We start from the raw sequence: 19,736 nt of genomic DNA on the forward strand, positions 1-19,736 counted from the left end.
GTTTTCAATACGTGAAGGGCTCCACACTGCATATTCATCCTGGAGCCGGGGATGCTGCGCCCCAAACCTGCCCTGAAAGCCCCAAATTTCCCCCAAACCACCACCATCAGCGCCCGCTTTGGGTGGTGTGGGGCCTCTTCTTGCCCTTGTTGCCTACAGTCACTCGACCTTCGCTTATCATCAACAGCCATCAGTCTGCAGCACATGTGCGCTGTCATTTATTCTGGACCCGGACAGTACATGATGTATGACAGAGCTCACGTCACTGACAGGCGAGTCACAGGACAAATGGATCTCATGCCCAGGTGGCAATCGGGATGTGGGACAGAGTGATCAATGTGCTGCTCTGTGGTTGTTTCCGCTCTCTCACTCAACATATCTCAGCAAGCCTACAATCAATGCTCTAAGTAAGAAGAAACAATTTCAGCACTCACAGCTGTGTCTCGAGATGGTATCGTGTCCCTTCACAAGATCCACAGAGCTCATCAACACCGCGGACGACTACACCGTCTTCCACGATGGTAACAACAGTCCATCCGCCCTGACCCTCCCGGGCCAGCCGCGAATCAAACTCCGCGATCGTCCCAGAACGATAGCACATCTCCTCAAAGATCTCCACTGTGAGAAACTCGCCATCATGGCCTCGCACCTATGGGTAATGTCCACCCACTCCCACGAGAACATCACGCCCCTGCACCGCCAAAGTCTCCGCGGCCGCGCCGTCGTCGTAATGGAAGATCCCGCCTTCCACCTCGTGTGGATCCACGACCGCATCTTCATCAAACCTCTGCCCAAATACCTCCTGACCTATTCCTTCTGGGAGAAAGTTCTGCTGGAGATCAGCACGGCGCCTGAAGCCACGGAGAGCATGATTGTGCCCGCAGCCCGGGGTTTGCTTCGATCCTACTACCATCTCATCAAATCCGAATGCGACTTCCGCATCGCACAGAGGGAGGATCTTCAACTGATCCCGCGCGACGTGACATGGGAGCAGTTCTGCGCGTTTTCGGAGACGTTTGGTGAGATCCGGGACGAGGAAGTTTCATTGCGGTATGAATATGGTGAATTGCGACTGACACGTTTGAATATGTGGGCGCTGCCTCTGTTGGGGACCACGACGTACCAGCATGTCGGACTGCAGTACATCGATGATTTCTCGCCCTACTTCACGCCCCTATTGTTCGTGTTCGCGGTGGTGGCCATCATGTTGAATGCTATGCAGGTGGGGTTGCAAGCGGTAGATCTCGAGGCGGTCGGGTGGCCCGGGTTTGTATGTTTATCGCGGTGGTTCGCGATTGCGAGCATTATCTTTGCATTGGTGCCCTGTGCGGGTCTGTTATTGCTGTTGGTCTACAAGATCGCGGATGAGTGGATCTATGCACTTCGCCAGCGGTGGAAATACTGGCGGCGGCCTCGAGCTCCGGTGACGAAGCAGGAGGCGTGAAACTATTGTGTACTACTGTTGATATCATTAATGTAACAAAATATCCAATATCCGCACTCACAAGTGGTCGCTCAACTCTGGACAGTGTGCGATACAAGTCATGGATAAATGCGATGCCATGCGATCATGAACATTTCTGCTGACATTGTTTCGGAGATCTAATAGAACAAAAGAACTCAATGAGCCATCAAAACGAATCACGCGATTCGCCGCATGGGGGCTATCGACGCGCTGTATATGTGCTTAGCAGCCGTATTGAGCCACAACCTGTTATGCGGACGGAATCGACCTCACGAAGACATCCACGAAGTAAATGCCAATTGACTCCTTCAAAGGGCAAAAGATAGAGGTTTGCATTACAAAACAGATAGTAATCCAAAGTGAATAGTAGTGGCAGTAAAGAAGTCCACCAGAGAATAAACAACCAGGGCAAAACTCCCTTGCACAAAATAACCCCGTCGCTAAAGAAAACCCGCTACAACCAACCTGCACGAGGGTCCCACTAAGATCCTGGAGCAGCACCACCGTTGGCAGTACCCGTCGAACCATAATATACCGTCGCGCCGTTCGCCGGCACCTGCGTCATGCCGGGTACGGCGGCTGAAGGATAATAGTACGGATGCTCCGGAGCTGGAGTTGGTGGCGGAAGACCTGGCATGGCGTATGCCGGGACGAAGCTTTCGGCTGGTTGGTATGAGGATTCGCCGCTTGCGGGTTGCTGGGTGGCTTCAGAGGCAGGCATGTAGAAGACCATGCCATTGTGTTCCTGTGCGACCATACCAGAAGGTTGGGAGGAGGTTTGCTGTTGCTGTACCTGCTGCTGGGCTGTCGAGGATATATTGTTCTCGAGGGAGGGTTGGTGAGGGATGGGTTGCTGTGGCATCATGTAGCTTTGAGGACCAGGGTACATGGGCATAGAGGGATAGCCGGAGGGGTAGTAATAGTTTTGTGGAGGTTGCTGTTGGTAAGGATTATAATATGGTTGTTGCGGGTAGGGCATGTGCGGTTGGAAGGGGGCTGCTTGTAACGCTTGCTCGGGTATGCCAGAGAGTGGAGTGCCAGCCTGGCCATGTTGAGGGTATGTGTATTGCTGCCGGGGTGAGTAGAATGGCTGCGACTGCTGTCCGTACGATGCAGGATCAGAAAGATGGGCAGGTAACTGGTTTTGAAACGGCTGAGACTCAGATTGCTGCAACGCAGCTGGCGACTCGATGCCCGTGACAGAGATCTGTTTCTGTGGACGAGGCTGATGCACAGTGGTCGTAGGAGTGTATGCTTGATGAATCGGCTGCTGTGGGAGCGGAAAGGTATGAACACCAAGACCAGTGGGTGTTTGATAGCCAGAGGCATATCCAGTAGAGACACTCGACGTCATGAGATGCGATTGGGAGCCATGCGGTAGCCTTACGACCGGCCTGGACGGTTGTCTGCCTGCAGCATAGCCGCCCACGGGCGAGAATGCATTGTCCCGTGCAACGCTAGCGAACGATGATCGCCGGCTAGGAGCAACGCTGCCTGCGTACACACTCCCGCCGTACACGCTCGTCCTTCGGCTCGAGTAGCCATAGCTTCCAGCACTGCGTTGATATCCCGATCGGCCAAAGCCTTGTTGATTTGGTCGCATTTGTCTAGGTATGAAAACGAAAGACCTTTCCAGTGCTGGAAATATATAACGCTGAGGATGATCTGGGATTGAGATGCGTACTGGCTTATCACGACGTAGCGGCGGGCGATGATCTGGTAGACGTGTGTAGTGTTTCCAGGGTATGTCGGAAAACACAACGCCGTCTTTCATCCCCGACAAATACACCCGGATCGATACTTTCCCAATCAGAGTCGTACTGGAAAATGACAAGGCGGGTCCCTGGTTGGCTGGGGGGACTTGCTTGTATTGGGAGTGTGCGAGATGCTGCCGACCGTGATCATTGCTGTCGCCTCGAGCAGCGCTGTGCGCGTTGGGTTCTTCATTGATGGTGTCGTGAAGATCGTGCTTCCATGGCTGTTCTGCAGGTCGTTCCGCATTCTGCATGTGGCCTGGAGCGAAGGAGCCGCCCACATTGCCAGCACCTCTGCCTCGCCCACGACCATTCCATGAACCTCGCGCCGCACCTACGCCTTGGGTGTATGAAGAGCGTGTATCATGCATGAAGAAATTGCCGCGATTTGGGTTAGGAACGAGTCCAGAATTGCGTTTCGTTTGTTGTCCCTCTTGGTCCCGTCTTGATCTGTCGAGTGTGGTTTGACTGGAGCTGCCATTGACTATGACAGGCCCTGGCGACTCCACTGCTCGTCCCGTAGTCGTTGATCCCTTGCGGTCCAATGTAGCATAGTCGACAACGTCTTGAGGACCACTTTGATGATCAACCCTCATTCCATTCATCATCGCCTCCGTATCCGCTGCAACCTTAAATGGGCCGTTTTGAGGCTGCATTTCTCCTCCCTCTTGCTTGTTGCCCTTCTTGTTCTTCTTGCGTGGCTTACGTGTCTTCTTACTCCGAACCTCACCAGCACCACCACCCGTCAGATCTGCTTCCCTCCTCTCCTTGTCTCCACCGTCGGCACCTGTCGTGGCAGCAGGATCGCCTACGCTGCTGAGATCCGCATCATCTTCTTCATCCAGCTCGTGCAGCACCGATCCTTCACTTTGCGAATCATCCAGCGTGATTGGCCCCTCTTCGTCCTCTCCTTCGTCATCTGCTCGACGCCGGCGGCCGACCAACAAAGATCGACCCGCTGCCATTTTTTCACGTAAAGATGGCTTCGAGCTGGTCGCGTCAGAATGGAAAAGATCGGATGTCGATTTGGAGTTGCGGTTCAAGTTTCCGAGAGTTGTCGTTGACAATTATGTCCGAAGGCGCGGAGTGAAAGACTGTCCCTGTCTCATCGCAGTATCTTTCGCGCGTGCAAGCGATAATTCTGGCGATGTGGAGTGCGAATGACGATGCACCCTGAAAGGATGTGTGGAGTGATGTGTGCAAGATATTACTCAGTCCGAGAGAAGCCGATGGATAAATTTCGCGAAACACTCATGGAACCGCGGGCGAAGCGGCGGCAGCAGCAAAAAATAATACCAGGCAATAGCGACAGCAAGCCGCTCGCTGCTGCAGTGATGCTCAACCCAACACCACCAGCACCTGCATTGCTGAAGGGTCGCGGCAGGAGATTCGTCATAGGCACGGGAGGAACTACTTTCGCCAAGCCACAGCTTTGCCACACCTCAACAACGGCTTACATACGCTGAAGTTCTTGAACAAGCTTGGAACTCCCTTGGAACCACCTGGACATTCAGGGATCTTATTCCTCGAGAGTGTCTAGCATACGATGACCATGAAACTTTTATGAGAGATGCGTTGGCATGCTTGATTCAACTCGCTTCTACAGCAGGCATCAGGTTATCACGATGACTAACGCGTCAAGCTTTTGGCTGACGATCGGTTCACAATGGTTTTGCATCGGCATCTCATATTGATCCATGCTTCTATCACGCACTCTCCTTACCCAGCCGAGCCAGCTCCTGTAAGAAAGTCTGGGCGTTGACTAACTCGGTACTACCGTACACAACTCGTCGTCTTGCCACGGCAGCTGCTGCGCCACTTGTTCCAGCACTGCTCGTTCGCTTCGCCCATTCCTGCAAGTTTCCGTACTCATCCATGCTGCCGCCACCGACCGTGAAAACGATCGCTTCGCTGAAGCCCTGGCGACGTTGTCCGAATGAGGGATCAATACCGCGGTTTTGTTGTGTACCAGCGCGGGCGTCTTTAGCACTAGGCGGGATGATGCCACGAGCGTTTGCCGAACGTGGGTCAAAGTACAGGAAACCCTCGGTCTTTTGGAGGGCACTGGTGGAGGCATTCTGAGGATCCATGAGACTCTCCGTGATTTTGGTGAGCGTGAGGTCCTTGTTGACAGGAAGAAAGTTCTTTACGCCTGAAATGAGATTGTCGAAGTTGGCACCCAAGCCAGCTTCTTTGAAACGGTCGGTAAGACGAGATGAAATCGAGCTGAAGCCTCGGAAGAGCTCTGTCGATGCTGAAGCTTGTTGTGGTTGTTGTGCGGGTGCGGAGGAGATCATAGTCATCCGAGTCAGCTCGCGGACCCGACGAATGTATGTGATTGGCGATGTATCCACTCCAGACTTCTTGAGCGACTCCTCGAATTGCTCGACATCCACGCGTGACAATTCCTGCTCGGTGCTAAGAAACCAAATTATGAAAATTCGAAGCTTATCGAGGGGCTCTTTCCCCTTATCCGAATCGTTCAAAAGCTCCAATATTTGCACTTTCGTCTGCTTTTTGATGTCCTCCTCAAGCTGAAAGAAATTATCAAGCTGCCGATCCTTGATACCTTTCAACAAAGCAGTCGCGATGTTCATGTGCATGTCAAGCAGTGCTTTGCGTTCACGCAGCTCGGGTAGCAGCGTTATCGCGGCTTTGAGATGTTGTGCCGATGCACTGGTGTCGCTTTGCAAATCCTCAATGGAACTTGCTCCCGTCTTCTTGGTTATATCATCTGCGTCACTCTTGTAACGCGTGAGTTCAGCATCGATGTCTTCGGCAACTTGAGGGAATGGAACGCCAGCGTTTTTGTTCCAGAAGAAATCTTTTGCAGTCAGAGCATATGATTTTTTGACAGGAGGTTTGCTTTCATCCTCTGCAGCAGTCTCCACTGTGATGCGATTCAGATGCATACTGAGCACGTCTCCGATGAGTGATTGATATGTCCAAGAATGTGATAGCATCGGGACAAGGTCAACGTTTCGATCAACGATGATCAGCACTGGACGTGATGGGGCTGTGCCTTGAGCCGCATGTTTGGCTGAAAAGAGATTATCCTTCGCGTTGAGAATGTGGTCGCGAAGCTTCCGGTCGAGTTTGATTGCAATCTGTTCTGCAGCACCATTCTTGGGACATCTGATGATCGGAACAGTGCCTGTCGAGGTTAGCAAAGCTGAATTATTCGCCAATAATCTGGCTCGCACACTCACCCATTGTGACAGCAACCCCGAAAAGACCGCTGACGATTTTGTCCACATTTGAGTCGATGTCATCGTCGCTGGTCTGGGCGCTGTTCATCGTGTGATACGTTTCCTTGCCCATTCCTAGACTGAACAGATTTGGTTCCGTCACGATGAAGTTCAAGTACTCATCGAATACGGAATTAATGTGATCGGATGTGCCTGCCTGGGCCGTCTGCGCTGCAAATTCCTCGAGCAAAGGCCGTGATATTGAGGTGAGGAAATTGATGTGTGCGGGCGAATAAAGGCCCTTCTGCAAATCTTGTGTGATGCGCTCCACATTGGCAGCGGTGGGTTCGACCAGGTATATCACAGGCACGTCTGAGATCGCATGTCTCTGACTGTTAATGTTTCTGTCATCGATGTATTAGCATGATGGTTCCAATTTTCCCCAAGAGCATTGCGATAGGCTCAATCGTACAGATGGATTGTGATTCCCCAACTTCTTAAATCGTTCACCTGCAGAACACTGCTGATCACGTCTCTTCCCAGATTATCAAAGACCAAGACCTTCCATATCGGCTCGCCATCCTCGTTGAGTATAGGGGTAGCTTGTGGTACGAGACCATTTGTAGAGGCGGACCCATTGGCAATGTCGAGGGTGTCTACTTGCGATCGATTGAGATTGAGCACACGCTCGATCGAAGCTGTTCTTTGGTCAGTGAGCCTGCGACAGTAAAGATACCTTAGGCTACGCACCTACTTGGCGATCACGAAGAGATTGCTGCGAAGACATGTTTGCGCAAACGGGAGAAAGTTGCGGGCTTCAAGATGTCTCAGCGCATAGGATATCCTCCTTGACACCGAAGTTGCAGAATCGATGCCAACAGTGTCGAGCACAGGATCGTCGATGCAGTCGTCTCGGCCACACTCTCGAAGTGGTCCAAGTTTGTCGCAGGTCAAAGTGGGAGGAAGTGGACTGTATAATAAAACTGGAATGTCGTTGTCCTATTTATCAATCCTTCTCGTTGCCTGCCTGTTTCTCCGTTACGCAACGAACGATTCAGTTCACCAGTGTTCTGGAGTGTTGCGCATTCTGCGACCATGCCGAAACGTGGCAGGTGAGCCGATCATCCATGGGTCAGCACATACAGTATGCTGTAATGGATTGCATATGCACCTCCAGCTGGGCACCTGCAGCGTTCCATTTCCCGCCCGCGCTTTCCCGCCGCCCGCCGTAGTGATCGCGTCGTAGTCATAATAATGACAGGGCTCCTCTTTCCTCCCCTCAAACACCTTTACTCCTACAAACACGACATCAACACTTTGCTCCAGTATCACCATCATCCAGACCTCATCCACTCTCTCCCATCCCCACAATTGCATTTGTCCTCATCGACGCTTTCCTCAGCAAAGCTTACGTACGTGATTAAAAGCTCGGCGGAGCCGCATAATGAGCTATTGTTGGAGGAGTGCGTGGTGAAAGGCTGAAAGGGCATCACTGACGGGAAGATTGCGCCCGAGTGCCAGCGGTCCTTTTCTCTCTCTTTACCCGAGCTGCTGTTTACGCGGCCATCGACCTGCTTTCAAGCAGTCGAGAGACTATTGCGCTGTGCTGCCACTTGAATGCGATAATCACTTTCTGTCCCTCCTTTTGAAAAGCTCTGCCTGTCCGTTTCTGCTTCTAATTCGGCGGCGACCACTTTAAAAGTCGCGTCGTGCAACCTTGAGCGATACGTGCCCACGGTCAGGGCTGCATATACAGCTGGACTGTCACACGCACATTCTAGGAGGGCCTGGACAGCGATCGCTATTGACGACACGCTGTGAACGTGTTGTTCATATTAATTAAAAACTACAGCAGCGCATCAACAAGATCGAAACAGGGCACTGTGTCCGCGAGCTAGCATTCGCGGCAGATTTCTTGCTGGCATCGCATAGAAACTGTTTGCAGCATCTGCGCTGGGTAGACTTGGCACACTTCTCGCAGTCACGCTCTCTCACAGCAGCACTCCGCGGCTAATTCATTGTCGCTCGGGATCACTCCAGTTCGCAGCATCGGCAACGTTCGCTCGCTCGAGCACATTGCCGAACATCAGAGTGTGGTATCATAAAACACGATACCGTTCAGTAATCTCATTGCTTGCTGGGCAAAGTTGAGGACTCCAGCTGTCACGGCAATCCCTACAGTACGATATTCAGGCCGGCGACTTGCCAATCAAGTAACGAGTTTGCGTGCACAGGCCCCCTCGTCCGCTTTGGGCAACGTCCACCTCGGGCAATCTTGCAACGCGATCTCATACACATAATAGAGCGTCACGATCGATTGCTACGCAGCAATGGATCATCAAACCACCAGCGGTGCTCATGATCCTTTCGCGGGCAGTCATGTCTACGTCGATCCGTCACAGTATAATTCGTATGATAATCTGAATTTCTTTCAGGCTGACGCGGATCCCGTCTTTAATGAGAATGATTGGACTCTTGGCGACTCGCAACCTGTGTCACGTGCGCAACAACCAGGCCAGACTTGGTCACACAATGACGATCAACTGCCTACGCACATACAACACGCACAATCACAACAGACACAACACCAACAACAACAACAACCACCACCACTGCAGCTGCAGCAGCAGAGCTATTTGAATCCTCCTGCACAATATAGAACTACCCAAAGCAAGAGCCCAGTTCCCTTCACCAATAATAACTTTGCAGCATATGGCAATCAGCAGCCGTACAATTACAAGGAACAAAAGTTCGATCCTTCCAAAGTATTCAAGGAACAGTTCAACGCATCCAATGTCTCCCAACAACATTTTGACCCTTCATTGACCCAAATCAATCCCAATGATACCCAAAACTTTCATGCTGGCGGCCACTACAACCCCCAAACCGTCGCCAATCCGCAGACTTTTGCTCCACAAGCACAAGAACAAGCCAGACCACAACCTGCTTTCAAGAACAACGTCCATGTTGGCCCGCCGTATCAACAAGGGCCTTCTCACGCATCACAGACACCACCAGTACCTGCGACGGCGGCACTTCGCAATGTTGACGAAGAGGCTTTGGCTCGAGCTGTACCTAAGGGTGTCAGCGGCGGCCTCTTCAGCATCATAAACTTTGATGATCTTGCTCGCGCGACGAATACTGATCGATTTGGGAATTATGTCAACATTGGTAAAGATCGCCAGGAATGGCAATGTACCCGCAGTGCCCTTCCGACATACGTTCCACGCCATTCAAGGCGAGAGCTGAGGTTTCTTGCCTCTAAAAACGTCAATGCTCTAGCGAAGATTGGCAAGAAGCCCAACAAGGAAAAGCCTATGATCTCTGCAGTGAAGACCACAAAGCCAGCCGCTCTCGCCACGAGTACAACAGACGGTCCTGTTACGATCAAGGATTCATCCAGCGACGAGGATTCGTCTTCGGATGATGATTCAGATTATTCCGACGATGATGATGACTCACCACTCCCATCTAGGAAACCTGAAGATCCCAAAGGGTGCATCGAATACGACACAATCAAAGCATTGTGGCGAAACAAGCGCAAGAACATTAGCAGTGACTCGTTCAAGCAAGCTCTCGTCGACTTCTGGGATATCATCAAGACAATCCGCGATCGATGGAAGCTTGACAGTACTGCTTATGCTGAAGCCGAAGAAAAGAAACGCACGGGTGAGCTACCGCTACTACGCAGTCGCGTCAAGGATCAGCGCGACATGATCGAGGTCGCATTTCGCACTGCCTTGAAACATGGTCATCGAGGCATCGTCGAGCTGTAAGTCCCTTCTTCCATTTCTCTACTCCCTCATCAGCAGCATCATATGTAGGCTTTCCATCACGTGGTCGTTTAAATGCGCGTTGGCGCACTAAGTTGTTTGAAGTCCCTGTCCTGGCTGTCGAACAAGTATCCATGATTTTGATATCTGCCGAGATGCCATCGCATGCTGTGCAGGCCATCAGCACAGTTGGGTACTGAATTCGCACTTGGGCGAGGATGCAAATGCGATCGCCATCTCCGCGCATTTTGGACAAAATCACTTCAAACACAGTACACGAATCCTGTCGAATCCCGCACGTGAATCATTTAGATCTGCATCACCAACAGTGTGCTGGCAGGCAGTTCCAATCGCGTCACCTAATTAAATCTGTGCTTCATGAATTCAAACTGACGTAAAAACAGTCTCGCAGAAAATTCCCCACTTGTGTTTGTCTGTTTTCAATTCTTGCTCGATCGACAAAAGGCAGACGATCTCAACGGCTCGGTGACACGCGCAATCCTCGAGACTATGAGCACATTCACCACCTTGACCGATGAAAAGCTCGAAAAGGTTCGCTTGAACAAACTTCTGGCAATTTATCAGAAGAAGGGCGATGCAAAGACGCAATTCTGGGTGAAGAAGATCAAGGCGAACGCATCATTAGCTACTAAAAACGCAGCTGAGAAGGAACCTGCCACCAAGAAAGCATCGGATGCTCCAGCAGCAAAGCCTGCGGATGCTGCCACTGCTTCCCCAGGAAAAGGTCCCTTGCCCACGAAGCGGCCCGAGGTCGTTTCAGGTGTCAAGCGTGCTGCAAATGGAGCCAGCGAAGCCAACCCTGCGAAACGCGTAGCCGTCAGCAAACCTACTTTGAATGGGACCGCAACATCGTCAAAGCCAACTGCTGTTGGGACTGTCAAGAAACCTTTGACTAGTGCTGTGCCAACAAGCTCTACGACCGCTACATCTACTGCGCCCAGGAAGACTGTGGCTGCGAAACCCACCGGTTTCTTCTCAAGTTTGTCTTCTGCGGCGAAGAAGCCAGGGACTTCAATTTCGGAGAAGTCTACATCAGCCACAGGTGATAAGATTGCTGGCGCCCGGAATCCCAATCCTGCCGGTGCACCTATGGCTAAGCCAACATTCTCTTTCGCGGAGACGATGGCTAAACTTTCAAAGCCAAAGGAGGAGAAGCCTGTGCCGAAAGCTGAGAAAGAGGTACCAAACGAAACGGCTGAGGAGCGTACCAAACGTCTGCGAAAAGAAGAGCGCCGCAAACTACGGGTTCGGTTCAGGCCAGACAGTGATCTGGTGCAGATCCGACTCTTCACACACGATCCTGAGGAGGAATTGCATCACGATGCCAATCAGGTCCGCGACGTGTCGGATGTGGGTGGTGAGGGTCGCATGTTCAAACAGCAGAATAAGATGATGGACCTTGACGAAGAAGACGATATCGCGGATGAACCAGAGAACTTGATCGACTTCAAGGAGCCATCACCTGTGGATTTCAGTGTCGTTGATAACGATGAGCGGCAAAGGAATTACGAACCATACGGAGGTGGTGTTCTCAAACCAACCTCTCCGGAGAGCGATGAACGACGAAAATACGAGGATAGCAATCTTGTCGTCTTCTATCCAACAGCAAGCGATGTTCCCGCCAACCCTCGCGAGCCGGCCAACGCCTACACCGGCGAATTGAGCGAACCGTTCAAATCTTTCGGCTTGCCGGAAGAACAATACATCAAACGCGCCCAGGACCGACGTGCCAGCAAGATAAACGCGAATGCACCTTCTGGATTCAACATTGCGGCATTGGCCGGACTGCTGAGCAAGGCAGCGCCACCGCCACCACAGCATCAACAACAGCAATCTCAGGCGCAACCTGTCATGGCGCCACCAGCAGCCAGCAGCCAAATGCCCGATATCGGCAGCATTCTAGCCAACTTACGGCAAAGCGCATTGACGACGCAACCACAGCAGTCGGATGCATACCACCCGCCTCCGCCAAATGTATCATATCAGCCACCACCACCATCAGCTCCCACTCACCCAGTACTCCCTCCAGCGAACATTGATCTTGCGGCCATCCTCGCAGCACTGAACAGTAACCAAAACGCCAATCAGCCACCGGCCGCTAGTACCCCGACCATGAACAATTACGGTCCGAGCTATGGTTCACAGCCTGGGTGGGCTACCTCTCAAAACCATAACGTGGCTCACAACGAGTCGGAAGAAACCGAGATCGCCAAAGCTAAAGCTGGTAATCCTGCTTACAAGACCAAAACCTGTCGATTCTACCAGGAAGGGCGCTGCCAGAAGGGCGCCGCTTGTAGTTATATCCATTCATAGACTTTTCTATATCGAGATGGACGTTCAGTGGGTCCTCTTGAAGATCGCGGTGTATTTATTGTTGCCATCGCTCTGCAAAGTGAAGGGCGGGATTCTCTTGTTGCATTATTGCGTTGCTCTAGCATTAAGGGGTGGTGGCATGGCGAAAACGGGGCCCGGGGTCGATAGATTTGCGGCATTGCATCGCTCTCTGGGAAGAGCTTCATATTCACATGTACAATGTCGTTTTAATAATTGACGCTGGAAGATCGCAATCATTGCCACTGTGCTCCATCACCGTAGAAATTGAGATTTCCGAAGTACCTAGGTAGTGTTCTGTGCAGTTGAGATCATTGGGCCGCAATTGTAATCATTGGAAGTGATGCTCCAATGTAGCCCTAAGCTCGTCAACGAGGGATGATGCCAGGGCACAATTTTGGTATTCCGACCATGACCCTGACTTTCGAAGACGCGTCTGTCTCAATTAATCACCCACTTTGTACTGCTGGCCGATCTGCTTATTGGCTAGAATCAAGAGTATTACCACGGAACCTTTTCGCCTTACATGCTGGACAAGTCATCATAATTGAGCGTCTCAGGGCGCCTCCGAAATCATGGGCGACCTCCACAACACACCCATTGTGATTGACAATGGAAGTGGCACAATCCGCGCAGGCTATGCTGGCGAGGACTCCCCTCGCTGCTTCTTTCCTTCATATGTCGGTCGGCCGAAGCATCTCCGCGTCATGGCTGGCGGGCTGGAGGGCGACGTATTCATTGGCAATCGGGCACAAGAACTCCGAGGGCTATTGAAGATCCGTTATCCATTGGAGCATGGCATCGTCACAGACTGGGATGATATGGAGAGGATCTGGCAACACATCTACACGGACGAGCTCAAGACGCTAAGCGAAGAGCACCCTGTCCTGCTCACGGAGGCGCCGCTCAACCCTCGCGCGAATCGCGACACCGCTGCGCAGATCCTCTTCGAGACGTTCAACGTGCCTGCATTGTATACTTCAATACAGGCCGTACTCTCGCTGTATGCTTCAGGACGGACTACAGGAATCGTATTGGACGCAGGAGATGGTGTGTCACATGCCGTGCCGGTCTACGAGGGATTTGCGATCCCCAACAGCATCCGTCGAATCGACGTCGCCGGGCGGGATGTCACTGAAGAGCTGCAACGCCTGTTACGAAAAGGAGGAAACGTGCTACACACTAGTGCGGAAAAGGAGATCGTCAAGAGCATGAAGGAGAAGCTATCATACGTCGCGCTGGATCCCAAGAAGGAGGAGAAAGAATGGACAAGCGCGAGCAGCCGTGGCGGTGAGGGCAAGATGGCCGAGTATACACTCCCCGACGGCCGGAAACTCAAAGTCGGCCCCGAGCGATTCCGTGCCCCAGAGATCCTCTTCGAGCCGGAACTCATTGGACTGGAGTGGCCGGGTCTCCACCAGATCGTGGTCGACTCGATTAACCGGACGGACATGGACCTCCGAAAGTCGCTATTCGGCAACATTGTCCTTTCTGGTGGCTCGACCATGATCAAAGGCTTCGGCGATCGATTGCTTCATGAGGTGCAACGGCTCGCGGTCAAGGATATGCGCATCAAGATCTTTGCGCCGCCGGAGCGTTTGTACAGCACATGGATTGGAGGGAGCATCCTGGCGGGGCTCAGCACGTTCAGGAAGATGTACGTGACGATTGACGATTGGCATGAAAGTAAGTTCGCATCATGGATCAACTCTCTCTCTCTCTCTCTCCCTCTTTAGCAGTATCGCGGATATGCCATACGTCTGGTAAGAAGTACGGTGAACTGACTCGCTGGTTTGACTTGCAGATCCGGATATTATTCATCAAAAATTTGCTTAGAAAAAATGATACCCTGAAGTTTTTGACAGCGGTTTGAGACATAAGCAACGGATGAGACCTCGCCCTTGGAAACTCTAATGATGATGAGGCGGAAGCGAAAGCGGGATGGATCTGGACTTTCAGACATTCGACTCTGCTTCGGTGCTGCTTCACGCTCCGCTCGGTTCGAAAGTTGCAGTGGCCCTGCTGACATCGTATGCGAGAGCGATCTTGAGGCGCAAGGAGCAATGCTCTACATGAACCTCACAGCTATGCGCTCGAAGCAAGCAACATGACCGGCTCAGCAGCATGCACGCACATCAAAACAATCTGATGCTCTGCTGAAGTGCATAGTTATCGATCTTCAACTGTCTCCATCGGCCAAGCGGAGGGTATCTCAACGATGCAGATGGTCTTTCCCCTCCTTTGTTCACTATAGACATGGTCGGGCCCAGCCAAACACCCTTTCCTCACTTCGGTCGACTCCAATCTGTAGATCGCGGCCTCGAGGCACGCGCAATTCGGATTCTGCGAGGGCTGTCGGTCACGTTTAGCAGAGCGGTCGAATAATAGATACACTAGCAAAAGAAAACCAGCTAGCTTCGAGTAGATATCTCTGTCCACAAATGAGATGTCATCGCTCTGACGTGGCTGTACGCTCTTCAATGTCAAAACACGACTTCCCAACCCTGTGCTTTCATGCTTCCGCTACATGCAACACAAACAGATATCGTTGGTATGACAGATTTACGCTATAATGAAGCTCACACTTCATCGAACGCTGGTGACCGTTTGAATCCTCGTCCTCAGACCGAATGGAAACTTAGCCCAGGGTTACGGTGTGTAACCCTAACCTCGATTGTTCGCAGCAACATTGATATCCACTGGTGGCAATGCTGTGAGGAACGGTCAACCTCAACTATCGCACATGCATGATCGTGGTGATCGAGTGAACGGGCCGATTCTACATAACCCATGGCAGCGTGGATAGACTTGATGACATTGTATCCTCGCGACCAACAAAGTTCCAACTCTGGCTGGTTTACCTAGAGGTCGAGTTTCCGACCGTGCAGTCCACGTCTTTGTTGATAAGACACACATCGCCTGTCCACATTCTAGATATCCTCCGTCAATCTGCACCGAAGGTGAGGTTTTGACGGCATCGTGAAGAACCTTGGAAGTCATCTCCCGCAGAAGCCAGCATCGACTCTACAGCGAGTCACGTCCACTGATACGTCCACGTGGAAGCATGGAGCTCTCTCCATCCCGATCGAAATTGACATCCACGGTTTTCACGACAGCAGAATCATTTCCGGCCGAGGATGATGAGAAAATAACTACCGACGATGCAAGCCGCAGAAAACGAGAGAAGGAAAGAAACTCGTTTCCTCCAACATCAAATCGCCTCCCAAAGATGCAAGAATCCCGAATTTTCAACGTGTTGAGTGTTTGATGCCGCGTTCATCGAATCATCGCCTCGCATGCCGAAACGCAGGTGCCTTTCCGCCAATCGCTTGCAGATGCTCCTCCTCTTCCTGCACTCCCGCGCATGCGAACGATTTGGGCTCACGAAAGTCAAAAAGGCATGAAAAGCTTAAAAAGCTGTTGCTGTTCAATGCTCTTCGTCTTCGACTGGCAGCGAGCGGTAGCGTGTGCATGCAGAGAGAATCGCAGCCGAAAGGAATTGCAAGAAGAGAAAGGTCCTTGCAGATGCATGCACGCCACGTTTCCCAGCTGGAGATGATCACAGGAGAAAAGCATGCAGTGGTATGTACCACTATGCAGGACTACCTGGCATGGAAGTGGATACAGTGTATCGTCGAAAGCGTGAAGATGTTGGCCCGCCGGCCAGCTAGCCGTCTATTTGTTATCCGCGTGAAGAGGTTGGACATCTCGACAGGTTTGAATTTTCCTTCGCTTTCGGAGATTCGTGTCCTAAACGACTGGGAGGCAATGGTGGAGTAAACATATAGTACACGGTGAACTATTGAAGAATCCAATGCAGGGCTACTGTATTGTGGGAGGTGCTCGGCAGCGATCTCTCCGGGGGGCGTGCCTGAATCACTTTCTCATCGAGGATTTGCTTTGTCGGGTCTCTTTGCCATCGTTTATGGTCGGCTTCCGAGGTCGTCGAACCCACCCTTCTCATGATGACATATTGACGGAGAATTCTGATCGTGAACATGTTTGTCAATGACGATGACTGCCTACCTAGGTAGGTTGGCAATGTGCAAAGACCGAAGCCGACTCTATGTCATCGACGCCGCGTGACCAGCTAGCCCAGGCCCAATGTCAGGCACCAACTCAAACACCAGAATTCATGGATTTCGCCACAAGGGAGATCTACACATACTCCGCCTTCTCGCCGGAAACTTCTCACGTGTTTGTCACGGGGAGGCGGAGATGGAGGCGTCGATCAGATGATCGCGATGACAGCTTTTGCCGCCGTCGCCGCCTCGCTCACCTGGACGTGTGGTTTTCCTGCCTGGCGCACGCCGCCACGCCTTTGGCCAATGAACAACCAGGTCATGTGTTGCGTGTCGCAGATGAGGAGGAAAGCCTTCATTTTACCAACCACCTCGGGTCTTACGGCAGGCTTTAACTCCTCGTGTGCAGGATAACAAGGAGCCTTTGTGCATACATGCGACCCATTCGTTTGACGATGAGGATTACGACGCCACGTGTGGACGCTTTTGACTCGTAGGAAATGCCCGCAGGATGGAAAGTTCTCATTCGTCCTCTGAGCGTGCCGCATGTGAGGTCGTTTGCTGACGTGCTAGGAAGAGGTCATTGCGCAGAGTGAGATGTATGTGAGAGACACAGAGCCCGGTGAGAAGTCCTGCATATTGATTCACCAACCTTTCGTTACAGGTTTTGGTGTTTCGCAGTAACTGCATCGTGTGCATCTCCCTCATCATGGTGCAATCCCATTATTTGTTGACCTGCATGTCAGGCCTGAGTGCATTGCACCTTCAAGTCTGATAACCTTCCTTAAGGACATGAACGCAAGGGCCGGTGCACCAGGCAATTTCGGGTTTTAAATTTCGGTATGCTTTCTGTTCGAACACACCGCCGAACCCAGTGGTCACCGGATGATAGAGTGTATTTCGCACGCCAATGCACGGTCGGGGAAGCATAGCCGGTTTGAAACCCCGGCTCCTGGCTGGCTGGCTGGCGTCGTCGTCGTCGTGATGAAGAATGGCGGAGTGACAGAACATAACCTCCATTGACCTGGTAGAATCTGTCTAGTTATGAAGGGCGGTGATGATGCCTTGCATTTCCCGTGATGGGCCACACGAATCCAGGAACGACAAGAGCCAGAGTGAGAATATCCTTCTGCAGACGGACCTTGCTCTGCCTCGCATTGCGTTGCTCGGCATACCGCATAATGCCTCGAGGTTGCAGGATACGTCCATGCAGCATCCATCATTACCGATCGTGAGTTCCTCTTGTACTGTACATGAATACCCCTAGTTGCTCCTCGACTCCGCAATTGTACACTGCCCTATGAAAACTTTGCCATCTACGCCAAAATGTGAGAAATCTTTGGGAAAAGATCATCAAATGCAGGAAGGAAGACAAAGTGATCATCCTGATCATCGCTCCGCCAAGTCGTAGCTCTCAAGACGGAAGCGCCGCTGCCCATTTAGCCAGGGGCGAACCGAGAACGTACTTTGAACTGGTCGCGTGCAGCCCTGTATATTGATATTGCAAGAACAACGATATTATCAGGGTGTGAACACGCCGTTTGGGTCACCATGCATCTAGAGTCTGCCGATCACAGTTGAAGATCAAAAAGGCGGAGGAAAGAGCACTTGTTCGTTCGGTCGGGTGGAAAACACACTACCTTCTCGCTGCACTGTCACCTGTACAGTACAAGGATGGAGGCAATATAACACGGACTTATTATTGTCGTTGCGATGCGTTCATTGACTGAAAGAGCCATTACGGGCAGGCGGAGAGAGCGGCCTTGTCATTATGCTGATGAGTGCATGCAACTGCTCGGTACGTGCGCTTTCGGTTAGGTAAATATTTCGTCAGAGAAAAGGTCACCACTTGGGCTGCGTATGCTGTCCGCGGGTGCAAGTACGTCAATTGGGAAACAATCGCTTTCCTCACGATGATGCATGGTCATCGTCCCGGAGTCAGCATTCCTACAACAACAGGAAGGCACTATTTCTCATCGTCACAATTTACGATCATTGTATGATTTCTCTCCTGATGAACGCGTCCTTGCCAAGGACGTACACATCCCCCTGGGCGAAAAATACCAAGCCTTTTGACTAAACACAATTGCGGGGAATTAGCGCCTTGGTTGTGCACAGTACCTTTTCCACGGGCCTCGCTTTCTTCGATACATCAGTTGTCGTCTTCGGTCTTTCTCGCCGCCAAGCGCGAACGGCGAGATCAGCGCCAAGCGGATCATCCTCCGCCGTTTATTGTGCTCTATACTGTAATTCCAGCACGGTGCCTATTGCCCAGACTCTTGGACTGGGACTCGACCAGGGGGGGTCGCGAGTCACGTACCAGGCGGAGACAGTCACACCCGTGGGCGGATTCATTGGATGGGAAATCCTGGGGTAATCTTGTCGCACCTGGGAAGGAACGGTGAAAATGTTTTCCGGCCCGCCAACCGATCGCGATGAAATAGAGTTGCTAGACTGTCACCCAGTGCCCCCCATCGAGCCCCCCTCCGCTCTCCGCCAGGACGGCCAAGCCTTTTGTGCGGGCGTGCTTCGCAGGACAAGACGCTCGGCAACGTCGCGATGGAAATTAAATGTGAAATTCTTGGAAGTGTTTCGGTCCCTTTCCGCGGATCGCATCCGGTGAATGGAATCGGTGACGATGATGACGACGAGATGGGAATGTACTATGTGATGGGGATCGAAGACATATCGTGACGTGTCCTCTATTTTACGTCTTCCGATGCTGGCATTGTTCAATGCAGCGCTGCACCACGATGGCACAATGAGCCCCGACCAATGGCTGTAGTACTAGGGACCCATTGGCTCCTTGGTAGAAGTCGCATTTATTACGGCATATAATGTTGGTGAGTGCAGTCCACGCGTCAAGACTTTCTTCCCCACTTGATGAGCCATTGGAGTGGAGTTTCTAATAGTCCGTGTCTTCGAGTGACTGATGACATTGATGGGTCAATGCTGTGCGGGACTCGGCGGTCATCAAAAATTGGATCCTCCTTCCGAATCTCACGATCGTATACATTGGGGGGGTTATACAGTCATCAGTTGAAATCTCTTCATTTGAGGGCTTCGATCAGATCGAGACGTAAAAAAAGCCCTATGGCTATGTGATTGAGGAGCTTGGTTCATGATGCACTGGTTTCGAGGCGGACTTGTTCGATGGTGGGCGCCGTAGGCAAGCCCTCATC

The 19,736-nt window shown here is 51.8% G+C and overlaps 6 protein-coding genes across 6 annotated transcripts; 4 read left to right on the forward strand and 2 right to left on the reverse strand.

Moving 5' to 3' along the window:
• The first annotated feature begins 82 nt into the window (after positions 1-82).
• K489DRAFT_378253 (uncharacterized protein) lies at positions 83-1,491 on the forward strand. The gene has a single exon (XM_033604366.1). The coding sequence runs from the start codon at positions 248-250 to the stop codon at positions 1,442-1,444; it is 1,197 nt and encodes a 398-aa protein (XP_033462752.1). The 5' UTR covers positions 83-247; the 3' UTR covers positions 1,445-1,491.
• A 3-nt stretch (positions 1,492-1,494) lies between these two features.
• On the reverse strand, positions 1,495-4,580 carry K489DRAFT_378254 (uncharacterized protein). Its single transcript, XM_033604367.1, has one exon. The coding sequence runs from the start codon at positions 4,182-4,184 to the stop codon at positions 1,947-1,949; it is 2,238 nt and encodes a 745-aa protein (XP_033462753.1). The 5' UTR covers positions 4,185-4,580; the 3' UTR covers positions 1,495-1,946.
• A 345-nt stretch (positions 4,581-4,925) lies between these two features.
• Positions 4,926-7,490, reverse strand: K489DRAFT_429927 (Sec1-like protein; the record flags this gene model as incomplete). The annotated part of the gene is made up of 4 exons (XM_033608392.1): positions 7,158-7,490; positions 6,880-7,105; positions 6,429-6,811; positions 4,926-6,373 (listed from the first exon to the last, which is right to left on the reverse strand). Exons 1-4 carry the CDS (start codon positions 7,192-7,194, stop codon positions 4,926-4,928), a joined length of 2,094 nt encoding a protein of 697 aa, XP_033462754.1. The 5' UTR covers positions 7,195-7,490.
• Positions 7,491-8,286: 796 nt separating this feature from the next.
• Positions 8,287-12,618, forward strand: K489DRAFT_166067 (uncharacterized protein). Its single transcript, XM_033599336.1, has 3 exons — positions 8,287-8,587; positions 8,642-10,179; positions 10,585-12,618. The coding sequence occupies exons 2-3, from the start codon at positions 8,738-8,740 to the stop codon at positions 12,512-12,514; spliced, it is 3,372 nt and encodes a 1,123-aa protein (XP_033462755.1). The 5' UTR covers positions 8,287-8,587; positions 8,642-8,737; the 3' UTR covers positions 12,515-12,618.
• Positions 12,619-13,107: 489 nt separating this feature from the next.
• Positions 13,108-14,368, forward strand: K489DRAFT_368837 (actin-related protein, ARP1 class; the record flags this gene model as incomplete). The annotated part of the gene is made up of 2 exons (XM_033602982.1): positions 13,108-14,218; positions 14,337-14,368. 2 exons carry the CDS (start codon positions 13,108-13,110, stop codon positions 14,366-14,368), a joined length of 1,143 nt encoding a protein of 380 aa, XP_033462756.1.
• Positions 14,369-15,666: 1,298 nt separating this feature from the next.
• Positions 15,667-16,455, forward strand: K489DRAFT_166076 (uncharacterized protein). Its single transcript, XM_033599337.1, has one exon. It carries the CDS (start codon positions 15,800-15,802, stop codon positions 16,310-16,312), a length of 513 nt encoding a protein of 170 aa, XP_033462757.1. The 5' UTR covers positions 15,667-15,799; the 3' UTR covers positions 16,313-16,455.
• Positions 16,456-19,736: the final 3,281 nt, after the last annotated feature.

Source organism: Dissoconium aciculare (assembly GCF_010015565.1).
Source record: "Dissoconium aciculare CBS 342.82 unplaced genomic scaffold K489scaffold_3, whole genome shotgun sequence".
Lineage (NCBI taxonomy): Eukaryota > Fungi > Ascomycota > Dothideomycetes > Mycosphaerellales > Dissoconiaceae > Dissoconium > Dissoconium aciculare.

What these genes read in the sequence shown, in the direction of transcription:
- K489DRAFT_378253 (XM_033604366.1), top strand. Translation starts at nt 248, where the DNA reads ATGACAGAGCTCACGTCACTGACAGGCGAGTCACAGGACAAATGGATC.
- K489DRAFT_378254 (XM_033604367.1), bottom strand. Translation starts at nt 4,184, where the DNA reads ATGGCAGCGGGTCGATCTTTGTTGGTCGGCCGCCGGCGTCGAGCAGAT.
- K489DRAFT_166067 (XM_033599336.1), top strand. Translation starts at nt 8,738, where the DNA reads ATGGATCATCAAACCACCAGCGGTGCTCATGATCCTTTCGCGGGCAGT. An exon ending in CATCGAGGCATCGTCGAGCT is followed by an intron (nt 10,180 to 10,584) that starts GTAAGTCCCTTC and finishes ACGTAAAAACAG; the next exon opens with TCTCGCAGAAAATTCCCCAC.
- K489DRAFT_166076 (XM_033599337.1), top strand. Translation starts at nt 15,800, where the DNA reads ATGCCGCGTTCATCGAATCATCGCCTCGCATGCCGAAACGCAGGTGCC.